At 45.2% G+C, this 14,460-nt stretch overlaps 1 protein-coding gene across 15 annotated transcripts in view; it reads left to right on the top strand.

Annotated features, from left to right (window-relative positions):
• The window catches only part of LOC111842870 (tensin-1-like), a 61,350-nt gene that overhangs the window by 6,757 nt on the left and 40,133 nt on the right, over positions 1-14,460 (top strand). For 13 of the 15 annotated variants that reach the window (XM_023809916.2, XM_023809918.2, XM_072717094.1 and 10 more), the window contains exons 2-3: positions 1,031-1,145; positions 3,843-3,880. In XM_023809916.2, coding sequence (XP_023665684.2) covers positions 1,031-1,145; positions 3,843-3,880 — 153 coding nt within the window. Of the gene's footprint in view, positions 1-1,030; positions 1,146-3,842; positions 3,881-8,802; positions 9,133-14,460 lie in introns of those variants that run through there. The other 2 variants (XM_023809927.2, XM_023809926.2) reach the window with 1 other exon arrangement.

The raw sequence follows: 14,460 nt of genomic DNA, 5'->3' as shown, positions 1-14,460 counted from the left end.
AGTGATGAATCTCGTTTCTGCATTACCACGGATGACCATCATCTGCGCGTATGGTGGTGCCGAGGGGAGAAGACCAATCCTGCCAATGTTGTGGAGAGACACACCTACATTGACTTCTGGTAGTGATTCAGGGGACCCTGAGGGCACAGCACTACATCCTGCATCCGCATGTCTTACCCCTCCTGAGACAGCACCCTGACACAGACTTTCAAAAAGACTATGTCCAACCACACACCGCATGTGTTTCTATGGACTGCCTGTGTCATGCTGAGGTCCTTCAATGGACAGCCAGGTCCCCTGATTTTTCCCCAATCAGTAATGTGTAGGATCAGCTCAGACATCAACTCAGAATAAGTGCCCATCTGCAGGATCTTGAGGGCCAGTTACAACAGCTGTGGCCCAACTTACCACAGGAGAGGATACAACAGCTGTATTATTCCCTTCCACACTGTATCGCATGTATCCGGGCCCAGGGTGGTGCCACCCCTCACTTGGGACCAGTAGTGTGCCCATACTGCCAACTCTGTTGTCAGTTTGATCTGATATTATAATCAGATAATGTACAGCAGCTCATTTTCAGTTTATTGTTATTTGTACCTCTTTCCAATCACAGAGAATTTTATTTTGAGACTTTTTTAAGTGAGAGAAGATCTTGTCACTTTAGGGTAATTTATTTGGGGTTAAGATTGACATGTTCTTTTTATTATGAAAATAAAATTTTGCACTGAAAAAAAGTTGATTTATGTTTGTACAGTATATGCTGCCAATTATAGTTCTTAGAAAGAAAATCGGAACCAGCAAAAATCTGTATCAGCAGGTCACACTTGGACTAAAATCGGAAATTGGAATCGGCCAAGAAAATTGCAGTCGGTGCATCTCTAATGCAATCATCTGCTCAAAAGTCAAAAATAAAAAGTGATACTTTTCAGAATGAAAGGTGTCTGCTGTATCATTCTGAGTAAAGGGGGATATGGGTTGCTCCCCAAACTCTTTATTAATCCCCTCTTTGGTCTTCTGCCCACCCCAACAGCCAGAGGAGTTTGACTCAGTCCACTCACACACCTTCCGGGCGAAGACCTTCAAGAGGAGCAAGCAGTGTGGCATGTGCAAGCAGACCCTCTTCGGGGACGGGCTGGTCTGTCGAGGTGAGTGATATGCTGGTGCTGTGTCGTGTGCTCCTGTTTTAACATCACTGATGGTTCAGTCAAAATGTTTCAGGATGGTGGGCATGACTGTCATGGGAAGGAGAGTCAGCTGACCAGAGCTTTCATTCCCATTAATTCTACCTGTCCCTCATTCGCAAAAGGACAATTCCTATGGTTTCTTTCTTTAGTGTTATAAAGTACACTTAAATGAGCTATAAACAGCCGATGTCCTGTATGCACTATGAAAAGCAAGGATAATTCTGTCAAGATGGCAGGGTGAAATGCATGATGGGACAAGGCAGGAAGCAGGTTTCGGTGAATGACCTCACAGCAATGTTTCTCTCTTGATCAGCTACTTCGCTCCACTGTTCCTGCTGGTTATTTGTAGCCCGGCTGTGATGTGCAGTGGCTAGTGTTTCATTCTGCCATTGGAGGGAATGCTGATAGCAGTGGGAGTACCGTCAGGATGTCTCGGTGGCCTGCGTGGCATTATCCCAGATAAAGCTGTCCTGATGAGAGAGTGTTACGCGTGCAAACCAAAGCAGGGAAAGTGGGACGCTTAGATGCTTCCTAGCAGAGCAGAGTCAGCAGACTCTGAGGCATTATCTTCCATGGGTTTCTAGTTGGCACAGGAAGTGTCAGCAGTTGTGTACCTAAGTGATTAAAAACCCCCTCCCTGCCTCCAGGCTAATTTTTAGCACCCTGAGTCATTTGTCTGCTTTCCAGCTTTATGAACTGGGCAGCCTTCACTACGAGTGCAAAGTGAACATATGACGTGGTGATAATCCACACAGTACAGCACCATATACTGTATGTGTAAGCTGTAGGTAAATCACACATAACATGTGCTGTTAACACATAGATAACCCATGCAGAGTCCTCAGGCACCTCCAAAAGCAGCTTTGATTAGCCTGGAGACAGATGCTTATAGTAACATTCCCATTTTCAAAACCCTGAAGACACTGAGGATGAGGGTATTTAAGGAAAAACAGAAATCCTGAGAGGCCTGAGACTTTGTAGAGGACTGGACTGTCGGTTATGGAACATAACTATTGAACTATGAAAGCATTGTCCCAATTTGTAATATAAATATAAAAATGTTGTGATTTTACAGAGGACAGATGTGTTTGTTACTCACTCATTGCAGCTCATGTACAAGACGCATATACCCATAAATCAAGGTTTCTCAACCCAGTCCTCGGGGACCACCGACGGTCCACGTTTTTGCTCTCTCCCAATTGGCAGGGAATTGGGAGAGAGCAAAAACATGGACCGTCTGGTGGTCCCCGAGGACCGGGTTGAGAAACCCTGCCATAAATGGTCATATTTACATTTCTGTGGGGGCTTCCCGTGTCTCGTGGTCATCAGTATTTCGCCAGTATTTCTCTGATTAGATTAGGACCACTGGAGCCTCTTTCAGTCCAAAAGCAGCAAACATACTGAAACTTCTCCAGGAGAAGAATGAGTTCTCCAGACTCCAGTTACTGTACGCTGTTTAAGCAGAACAGTGAGATTTTCCTCCATGAATGCTGACCACATTAGTCGTAAAGTATGTAAATATTCTTCAGTTTCATACAGTTTGGTGCATAGCTTCCTCTGCCTGATGAGTTTGTGTATGATGTTTCTGTGATTTTAAGCTGCCTAGTGGACACTATCATCACAATATTTCAAATAATAAGCTGAAACATAGAAAAAAATATATGAAATACTTTTTGTGCAAGTTCAGGGTTCAATTGCACAATTGAATTAAGGAAATATCTGTATTGTGACACCATCCAATTTATCCATCGTCCCATCTTCCACCCACAGATCGACATGGGGCCATGTAACATACTCAATACTAATTCCTCAATATGAGTTAGCATATGGCTATGGCAGAGTTATGCCATGTATGCCAGCCTTAGCATACTGCTAGCAGGGAAGCTATCAAATGGGGAGGTTTAAGTCATAGTATAAGCATGGAGAGAGTGGTAGCATGTTGAGAACACAGCCCTGTTTCATAGCTTAAATTCTATACCATGGATGGGATTGTTGTTGCCACACAATGCCACTAGATGGCAGCAGGCTAGAGAGTACTGTAATACACACATTACCAACATTATTTTGATTTAAGATGTTTTATTGGCCATGTGCAACAAGTGTACTGTAATGCTGACTCGCGCAGTGCAATGCAAGTAACACAAACAGCTAGCCTCTAGGACTGTAAAAATATCATACATTTTTCTGCTATATCAGACCAACGCTGTGTTTTTATTGTGACTACTAAGATTTATTTACTGTAAATAATAATTGTGTCTTTTAATTATTATTATTATTAATATTATTAATAATATTTGTTACATCTTTGTGAAATCTAACGGAGTACAGCAAACTGTGGTCTGAGGGCAGGGGGGTGTACTGTCTGGCAGAACCCAGCCCAGTCCGTTGGGACCAGGGACCCATTACAAGCAGCCCGAGTGTAGGAATTCCTATCCCAATCCCCCTCCCCTCCATCCACCCACTCACTGGACAGATCATGAGCCCCCCCTCCCTGAGTGTGCCTGAAGAAGAGCATGGGTCACAGAGAGTTACAGCCATAAACTTTTAAAGCATGACAAGTAAAGTAAAAAAACTTATGTGCTCCACCTAAAGTGGGGACTGGTTCACATTTCACTGCTGTTGAAATGTTTATGTTTATGTTTTGTCTCCCCCTTCCAGTTTGCCGGTTAACATGCCACAAGAGGTGTGAGGTGAAGGTAAGTGGACGGCGTCTCTGACATGTCGAGCGGGATGGACCAGGCCTTGATGGGCTATCTGTCCCTTATATGGAGTAGGTGTGGCTATATGGAGGGGGTGGAGTTTGGGGGGTGCATTTTACTTCTCCCTGCTCTGTGCTCTCGCCTAATGTTCCACCCTGGAATATCTCTGGGATGCGCAAACAGCAGTAGTGTTTGATTTGGCTGTAGCATGGCATTCTCTGACTCTTCCATCCTAAAAATACACAACCCCACGCCACCCCACCTCACCAAGTACACCGACAGAGGGGGTCATAATATCATGTGCTGGTTTTTGGACATGTCAGAATAAGAGATGAATACTGAGGAAAGTGAGATGAGGAGGGAAAGGAGGCTCTGCATGCCAGGTGGGTGGGAGAATGGGGCAGCGCCCCCTACTGGCATCACTTATAGCCATGTCTGCTATTGCCTTCTTTGTGTAGCCACCACATGCATTCAGCATTGACTATTCTGCATGGGTGCATTTTTCCCATTGCATATATTAATGAGCTACAGCTACAGTACCTCAGATCACCTATAGAGGGAAGTCAGTTTGCAGCCCTTCTGTTCCCTCTGTGCCATCTCTCCCACTCATACTTGTGTCTCTCATGACTACCTAACATGTACATGTGCAGATGTATTGAATGGTCGAGAGTGATCTCATTTAAACAACCATTTCAGAGCAGGTGCTATCTGAAGCATGGACGATTGAGATCATCAAAGCTCAGACTGGCAGTGATCAGAAATGGGGGGGGGGGGGAGGAGGGTGGTTCTCTTTTCAAATTAACCTGTGTTAAAGGCCGGAAGACAAATTATGTGCAACTCGACACACTCTGCATGACAACACCACACACCTAGTTTGGGACTGTTATCTGAGTGAGGTGAATAAGAGTCCTGTATGTTTGCAGAGGGAATCTGTAATGGCCGTTTAAAATGATGAACTCCATGTTCTGAGGAATCATCATGTGAGAACTTGAACAAACAGCCAGTTAGCAGGGCTGAGACTTTTGCCCATGGTCTTGCATTCCGCAGCCCCCTACTGATGGTTTATGAACTTAGGCTACTCCCTTAATGTCATCTCCATTATGTGAATGAATGGCTGCCTTTGATTGGCTTGGAATTGTTTTACTGTCCACACAATGCATTCCTTTATTTGCTAAGAGATCTAAGAGATGGGGGGTGTTGAGAGAGTGACCCCCCCACAGGAGTTCCTGGGATGGGGTTTAAAGATGAATCAGCTGCTGTCCACACAGACAGTCGTTTTCACACCAAAAGAATCTCTGCACTTCAAAATGTCTGAAGGGCGTGAGAGCTGATGCTCTTGTAATATTTATTTCGGTTAATTGTCTGGCTCTGTCAACGTTTCATGTCTAAACACCCTGGTCCAGAAAAGTCGATCTAAGCCACCTTAGCAGGTGCTGTGCATTAATCTGTATTCTGAGCTGAGCAGAGCTTCTGCAGACTCCTGTACAGCTCTGTGTAACTGAAAGAAGCTGGAAAAGTCTTTGATCCCCCCTGCACAGCTGCGGCATCCAGCCAAATGTAAGCTAGAGGGAAGTGGTGATGAAACAGTGGTAACCTACAGGGAGCGTTGTCCTGCACAGCCATCACAACCTCCTGTGAAACCAGAAGTGGGTCAGTGGCTGGTATCACCAAGGCCCACCTGAAGGCAGTTACAGGGCAAGATGACAGGCAATCCGATGAGGGGATCCAGGAAGTGTGAAGGTTTCACTGGATGGGGGCTCTGGTTATTATGAGGGTGGCGTATGGCAGCCTTCGTGATGGTAGGAGGAATCTAGGAACCCCATTTTCTAGGCATGATGCACTTTGGTGTCTCAATCGGAGGGCTGAGGGTGCCTTCCCTTGACCTGAACATGCTTGCAATCATTCACCTTGTGTTCCTTCATGCCTGGGTGTGATTTCTGCACTTAGCTGTGAGCTCAGGATTGAGGGCATTGGCGCTCACCAGTAATGCCCTTTGCTAAGCTTCGGCACAGTGCCACCCCATGCAGGGGGTGTCAATCCTCCACAGACTCTAAATTGTCCCCCCCCACCTTACAGTATCATGGATGTGTATCTGTTACTGAATTGCCAGCAGGCCTCTTGAGGGCTGCACAATTAATCATAAAACCATCATCTCAATTCTCAACTCAAGCATTCCACAATTCTGCATTCTCTTTAAAGGGCACTTTCCCCCCATTCCAGGTACATTAATTTCAACACTTAAAGTACCAAGACTATGGTACTTCAGGGTGTTTCCACTGGCGTAAAAACTGGTACCAGCACTGAATGACATCACGTCATGAAGCAGGGTTTTTGTATTGAATAAAAAAAATGGCTATATATTATACGGCTGGCTGATGTTATATTAATACCAACATCGCATGTTGTCATGAGCCAAAGACGACAGAGGCAGGAGCAAACATAAGTGCAAACAATAAGGGGTTTGTTAGGTCAACTGAACAGGGCTAACAGTGGTTAGTACAGAAGCACAAATTAATAAGACAAATTAGTGACAGGTGTGGCTCATTAGAACCACACTGGGGAAAGAACAAGGGGGCAGGAAGGCAGGGCATGACAGTTGTGCATGTGCCAGTTAGCTAGATTAGGATCAGGCTTTTTCTTACTTTCAGTTCTGTATACAGACATTATAGCGCAGGAAGTTTAAGTTTCGCTAAAACATTTTTAGTCTGTCAGAGGAATAAAAATATCAAGTGTTGCAATCTTAATTATTATTCCTTTTCAAGATTATCTAGTATATGTTTTAAAATCAGTTTAAAGATGACCTCCGCTGCTTTTGCATGAGTGCTGCATGCATTCTCTGAGACAATCATAATCATTTTCATCTTTGCTATTTAAATCACTCCTAGATTGGTTTTTGAGAAATTTATGTTGAACTCCTTTTTTGTTTTATAAATGCCCAAATATTTATTACAACAAAATTACATTGCAATACTTAGAAATTTTCCAATGCCGTGCTGTCCTAGTGTATTATAGAAAATACTTTATTTCTTTCCATGCTATCCTGATCTCTGGTTTTTCCGACCAGATTGCAGTTAAAGCTGGGGTCACTTCATTTGTCCACGCATCCATTATTATTATTATTATTATTATTATTTATATATTTTTTTTCCCTTATTTATCATCCTTTTCTGAGTTCATAACTGTTTTCAAGACAGTGGTTTTATTGCGTTTCAGAGGCAGGCTATTTGCATAACTGTTTGACAAAGAAAGCATTCCAAGTCCCAACCCAAAGTACCGAAATACCAAAAAGGTATCCCACTGGAACTTTTGGTACTGGAACTTTTGGTATGGGTGTTTTGGTTACCTTAATTGAATGGCCAATTGAGCATTTCCTTTCTGTTGTCAGAAGCTGATATACCGGTCTTGGATCAATCATATCTGTATGTTTGGCACAGTCATGTTTTGTTGTGTTTCATTTTGTATCGTGATCTCAATTCTAAGCAAAAGTATCGTGATTCGTTTTCAGAGTTGTGCAGCCCTAGGTCTCTTCCTGCTACTGCTGGCACACTCACGTAAATGTTGTAACTGTGAAACATGGATGAGTGGGAAGGCTCACGTGTGCAGCCCCCTGCCCCCTTGAAGTGTGGGGAATATGGCACCGCGGGAAAGCAGCCAGTGGGTTAGGGGGAGTGAGGAGTGTGTGAGTGGCACAGGTGCTGAATGCAGGGCTTGTGCTGCTACATGCAGACCCTTCCGCAGAGGGCACTGTGAGGCCAGAGCAGAGGATCGACAGGCATAGCAGGGAGGCTGTGCCCAGACGGAACCAAGGTGCACAGAATGTCCTCTATTGCAAATCCCATTAAAAGGTCCGCAGCTTTCAGGAAAATTTATGACTGTCTTCACACGGAGTATCATGAAGATGTCTGTGTGCTGTGAAATAGACAGAGACTCTATGCCACTGAGGCTTGCATGGGAATGTGGAGTATGACCTGGTGTTCCACGTTGTCCACTCCACCCAGCAATCTGGGGCTTGTTTAGCTGTGTGCTGGTGCCCGCTCCAACATGCAGGGCTGGTAAATAATGAGGACCCCCAGCTGAATATAGACCCCCGTAAATCTCACACAGTGAGGTGTTCCTCATTATGATCCATGTTAATGTGCTCATCAGCTGACAGCTTTACCATTGTTTTCATTTATCATTGATTATAGGAGCCCGAGACGTTTCAGGCTACAGTATGTGATCTCAGCATCCCTGTTCACCATCTGGGTGGCAAGTATCAGTCTGAAGGGTGAGGGGGCAGGGCCAGGACAAATAGAGGGCAGCTGGGGTGGGTGGTGCCTGTGATGATAAGGGGGTGGGGTCAGGACAAGCAAAGGATACCTGGGGTGGGTGGGGACCAGAACACACAGAGAGTACCTGGGGTGAGTGTTACCTATGTTTAGTAAGTGGGGTGTGGTCAGGAGCCTTTTATGAGTTAAATATTTTCTAAGCTGGTTTTAAGTGTTGAATGGGAACAGATAGTATGCTTTCAGGGTGATTCAGATACTCGTAGTTTTCCAGGCCCCCTTCCTGCTTTTGTAGTATGATAATCATGCTCTGAGGTTCTCCTGCCTTTACATTCTTACAGCTACTCACGACACCATGGCAGGTAAGGGTATGACATTATGACACATCACTCTATATGGGACCAGGTGCTTGTGGAGTTCTGGGTACCACATAGTGGCTGGGGTGTGGGTAGCTGCCTTTTCTGTCACTCGCACTGCAGCACTGCCCCTTCATGCCCTTTTTAGGAAGTGTAACTTGGTGTGCTGCTTTTGCCTGCTGTTTTAATGTTTTTTTCCTCTCTACATGCATGCACATGGAGAGAGGGAGGGTACGGGGCAGAGAGAGAGAGAGAGACGGAGGGAGGAGAGATTAGGGGGTAGGGGAGAGACGGAGGGAGGAGAGGGTGGGAGAGGAAAAGGCAAATAGGAATAGTCTGCAGTCACACTTCCCAGATCTCTGTGCCTCCATACTTCTCACTGCCAGGATCTATATCCGTGCTGACAGCAAAGAATAAGAGTGAGAAAGTTTGGAGCCAGGATCACTAGAACAGTGCTTGGGGAGGCTCCACTGAGAAGCCCCGAAACAGCTATACGGCTATACAGCCTCTGAAGCTTCTGGACCTGTTGTCTTTAACAAGTCATCTTCAGCAGTCAGCCAGGAAGGAATGCAGCACTAGGGCCAGCCGTGAGAAGGAGAAAGACAGGATGGCCACTGCTGTCTACCAGGTAAGAGAGTCGGGGAAGAACTTGTTGGAAAGCCACCCTTGACTGTTTGAGAAATTTCAGTTCTGTATACAGACATTATAGCGCAGGAAGTTTAAGTTTCGCTAAAACATTTTTAGTCTGTCAGGACATGTGAGGTCTTACAACATCACCTTAATCTGGACCATCATCAGGTCCATGGGGAAGAGTCACATGACCACCCTGGTGGAGCACAGTGGTGTAGAGGGAGACAGGGGCCCTGTGCAGCATCACCTGAAGGCCAGAAAGGCTGGAGCACACAGCACCAGGTGCAGGACAGCAGCACGGTCCAGGCACGTGGTCTGTGTGCTCACCAAGTGTCAACAAAAATGAGCCGCGGCTATGTGAGTGGATCGGCAGATGTGTGTTACAGGTCCTGGGAGTATGTGGGTTAGAAACAGCCAGAAAGGTGTGCAGCATAACAGAAAACACTCTTTCTGGATCATGATCTTTGGTTTTGGGACATGGACATGAAGTGGAGCCTGAGTCTCACACAAGGTGCACATCATTCCAATTTACATCCTCACCTGGATCTCCAGCCAGTGCTTTGAGGGGTGTAATTACCTCGAATCAAGACGTGCTGTAAGAGGTGCTGAAGAACCTCCCATTGAGTGGATATGGAAAGGCCTCCAGAATCATCTACTGCTAGGTGTCGACAACCAATAGGAGGCCATTAGCGTCACATGACAGGATTGACGGGCACCAAATTGCATACTGGCTGGGTCAGAGTGGAGGGGGGGTATCTTCGTGCATGAAATACTAATGTGTCTGTCCTGAGGGCAGAGAGCCTTGTCAGATTATGTCACTGGATTGTGGGATCATTCCATCATCCAGTTTGATTCAGCTTTAGGTAGTAAGAACAAAATGGTAATATGGCAGTTGGGGTAACAGCCAGAATTTCCCAAAACAGAGTGCACTGTTGGACCTTTGAGCAGAATTTTGAGTATTCATTGCTGATATATGAGTATTTATTCCTACTGTTTGAGTATCCATTCTTGCTGTCTGAGTATTGATGGCTGCTGTCTGAGAACCCATTACCTCAGTACAAATATCGATTCCTGCTGTCTCAGTTTCCATTACTGCTACCTGAGTATTTATTTCTGCTGCCACAGTATCCATTACTGCTGTCTAAGTATTTATTCTTGCTATCTCAGTATCCATTTCTGCTTTCTCAGTATTTATTCCTGCTGTCTCATTATCCATTACTGCTGTCTGAGTATTTATTCCTGCTGTCTGGCTGCAGTATTTGTGTCCCAATGACTCTGAAGTTCCCCTGGTGCTCTTTCCTCTGGGGTCAAACTGGTGAAGATGTTTCTTCTTTAACATTGTGATGTGATGCATCTGCAGAGGCACATTAACAGGGCCAGAGCCCCCTGGGCTGTTTCATTTGTCAGAGGGCCCCCTCTGACCTTGGGGCCCCTGTCCAGGGAGATTCCTAAGTTCCAGCTCTGCCCATGAAGCCATTAGAGGAGCTTGATGAAGAAGAGAAAGGAGAGAGATCAGAGTATGTTGACTTGGAAGAGCCCTGGGGGTGCTGCTCCTTAGCCTCTTACAGTCTCACTCATATCTTCCCCTCCCTCCCTGTCTGCTGATCTTGTCACCCTGTAATTAGTCTGGTATTTTCATATCAGGATCTGGTTTCTGCACTTCCGGGGGGTATGGGGGGTGTGTGGGAGGAGCTTCCAGAGTGGATGACCTGGATGTCATAGCTGATCCCTAGGAGTCATCTTTTACAGAGAGGCACAGATTCAGGGGTGGGGTGGGATCAAAATTGGTCATGAGAGTAAACCAGTACAACCAGTGTTTGGTTGAATAAAAGAGTCAACAAATACCTGCATTCCAATGAATGTTTCTCAAAACCTTCGCTGAAGCACTGAAGCTTCCCATCTCACTGAGCATGCGCTTGAAGCTCTCTGTCTCACCTAACACACATTAAAAGCTCCCTGTCACACTGAGCACATGCTTAAAGCTCTCCATCTCACTAAGCAGACACTTTAAGCTCTCCGTCTCACTGAGCCCACATTTAAAGCTCCCCATCACACTGAGCACATGCTTTTCAGTGCTCTATTGTTATGTGATATGATGGATCACTTTACAGCAGAGGCAAACTTCTCACCTCTGTGGTATGGCACGGATGCAAACTCTCACCCTCACTGGTGTATATATCGCCTCCCTGTGGTTTAACAGCAGACACTCACCGTGATTGGTGTATACATCACCTCCCTGTGGTTTGCAGGCAGATAATCACCCTGAGGCCTGTTTACATCGCTTCCCTCTGATTTAGTGGCAGACTCTCACCTTGTTCAGTGTTTGCATCGCCTCCCTGTGGTTTAGAGGCAGACTCAGGCTGTGCCTTTGACTTTGAAATTATGGCTTGGTAAAACAACAGGTGTGCTCTGTTCAAGGACACAGGCCGCCTCCAGCTGTCTCTGTTTTGGCTCTGGGGGGCATAACATGGGACCACAGGGGACTGAGGTCACTATGTCTTGGACAGTACGTGGTGTGGTGTTAAGGAGTTTTGCGCATGTTCAGAATAGGGTTATGTGCATGCTCAGAAACTTTGCCTCAGCTTTTGAGAAGCTGTGTTGGTCCATATGGCTCATAATCAGCACCGTGTCCCTCACCTTGCACATTTCACAGCTGGACTTATGGAGCCTCACAGAGCATAAACACAACTGCAGAAATGGCTGAAGGTCCCACACCCGATACATGGTGGATGTAGCTGCTCACACCAGCTTGGCTGACCATGAACCCCAGATAATGTCCTAGAGCAGAACCAGCCTCTGACATTGCTATAAAATGCCGTATTAGGGTTTCTGAGCTGGCTTGAGAAGAGTTAATGTTTCCCAATTAAAAGGCACAGGTCCGGACTTAAACTGGAAAGGCCAGTAATGAAAAAAACATGCTGGTTTTCAGTGATCATTAATAGAGGAAAATGTAACATATGATGCACTGTAGTCTGTTGTGTTTAATATAATCTCACGCTGGCTGCATGATCAGTGGTTTCATGAGTGCTGTGTTATATCCATGATTTATAGACTTACTACATCAGTAAGAGCAATTTTGCTAAAACAAAAAAAAGTTTTGGAAAGAAAAATGGCTGAGGTTGTGTATAGTGTGAAGGCAGTCCATGTGTGTCTGCTTTTCACAGTCACACTTCCTTCAGAAAATATTTTTTGTGGTTCTAAATTATACATATATATTAAGATGCAGGTTCTAGGCTTCACTGAAGTGGTCTGGTGCTTATGATGGTCCACAGAGAGCCAGACTGTAATGTAACGGAAATGTAATGGAAATGTAAAGTTCTCCAGCACGAGTGTCGGTTGTAACCTGACTTCAGCCCTCAGAGGTGACTCATCTACATTGACTCTGAGTCTTGGATTAGGAGAAGACTCCAGTCACACTAAGACTCACAGGCTATATCCTACAGTTTCACATGTTGTCTTAATTCATTGCAGATATGCAATGTACATATTGTCAGGCTGCCACATACTGCATAAGAAACTGCCAAGTCAAAATTAGAGCAAGCTTAACATTTTTATTTTCATTAATGAGATGGAAGATGGGAATTACTACAGCTTGTTCATAGATTTCAGACATATTTAGCCACAGAATAGCTTCCTCAGGGTAAACATCTACTTCTTATGTGTCCAGTCAGGAATGACATGTGTAAATTGTAAAGGTCCTGAAAGTCTCAGAATAATTGATCACAGAACAAGACAAGCATGTTACACACATTAAAACTGTTCAAGGGTAAAGGCTGTACATAATTGTGTTTCACTCTATCGTTACAGGAAACTCTGCAAGATCTGAATCATAATCATACTACTCTGTAGCGGCCACGTTTTTGCGCAGTTAGCTTTATTTGTCAATCTTTATTATAAGAGCATGTAAGACAGTGAACCAGTCTTTTAGTATCACTGAAAATACCAGTGGTCTGGTTGAGGAGGTAGTGGGTGTTGGGGTCTCTGGTTTGATTGACTTGAGTATCAAAGATGACCTCATATTTTATTGCTGGACCTAGTGTTATTTTTGGAAGCTTTGGTATTATTTTGGAGGATGTGATCCTGCTGTGGAGTAAGTGGTCTGATTGTGTGGTACTGGTCTAAATTTGGAGTATCTTGCCTGCTTGTGTAGGTCCTGTCCTGATCTGATTGTCAAGGTTCTGTTCTGATTGTGAAGGTCCTGTTGTTATTATGGAGGTCCTAGTCCAATGTCGGGGGATGATTCAGTCCCTGGTGTTGGCATAGAGATGTTGGTCTGGTTGTGCAGGCTTCGGTCTTACAGCAGAGACCCTTAATAGTGCCAAATCATTGTGGCTACTAGCCTGGACATCCCTGTGTCTCCTTGCAAGCTCCAGCCAGGACCTTGTATTACTGGGACATGAGCCAAGCCTGGAGCTGCCTTTAGAGAGTGTGTCCTGGAGGTAAACAGGCGGCTGGAAATAATGAGGTATTTTACAGGCATGACATGGTAGAGGAATGCAAGGTGCCATATTTGGACTGGTATAATATGTTCAACTGTCTGAGACAGGTTTGCGTGTGTGTGGGGGGGGGGGGGGGGGGAGTGGTTATGCATGTGCTTCATTGTGAGGACCAGATAACCTGATATTTTGATGTTGTGAGGACAAGTTATTTGGGGTAAACTCAATTTTATAAAAATCTGTGACTGCAATCAAAAAACTAAAAATGTCAAAAGTCTTATATTTTGTTTGGCTACTTATGGTTAAGGTTGCCATTGTTGGGACTAAGGTTTCACCCACAGAAATTAATGAATGGGTCCCACAAAGATATGGATACAAACGTGTGTGTGTGTGTGTGTGTGTGTTTGTGTGTTCATGTGTGAGGATGTCCATATGCTGGTGCCTCAGTCTGCTTGTTTGTGTCCTCAGTATGTCTGTGTTTTAAGCTTTAGCTTTCTAGCCCCCAAGCCGCATGGCATTCTCCATTGTTTTAGGATGCATCTCCAGCTCTAGTAGACTCACCATCTCCCAGGGGCCTTGTTTGGACTTGTGGGTTGAAGGACAGTGCTTACAGAATGGATCAGTGCTGGATTAGGGGGCATTCAGGTTGAGCATTGCTGATACCTGAGGAGGCATTCTGCATTTCTTGCTGTGTCTCGCCTGGTAGCAATCATCCAGCTCCATTAAAGGTGCATGGCCATCAGGTTGGAAGCTTAGTTAGTCTCTGGCCAGTAGATGTGATCTGTCTCCCCCAGTAGAACTTCACCTGAAGATCCTGGACTGGGAGACCCATTAGGGAGCCCTCTCCTTAGCCATGGTGCCTCAGGACGTGTGAGGCCCCCGGCCCATCC

Source organism: Paramormyrops kingsleyae, chromosome 1, assembly GCF_048594095.1.
Source record: "Paramormyrops kingsleyae isolate MSU_618 chromosome 1, PKINGS_0.4, whole genome shotgun sequence".
In the NCBI taxonomy this organism is placed as follows: domain Eukaryota; kingdom Metazoa; phylum Chordata; class Actinopteri; order Osteoglossiformes; family Mormyridae; genus Paramormyrops; species Paramormyrops kingsleyae.
The sequence above is the reverse complement of the archived record's forward strand: the minus strand, read 5'-3'. Positions and strand labels throughout refer to the sequence as shown.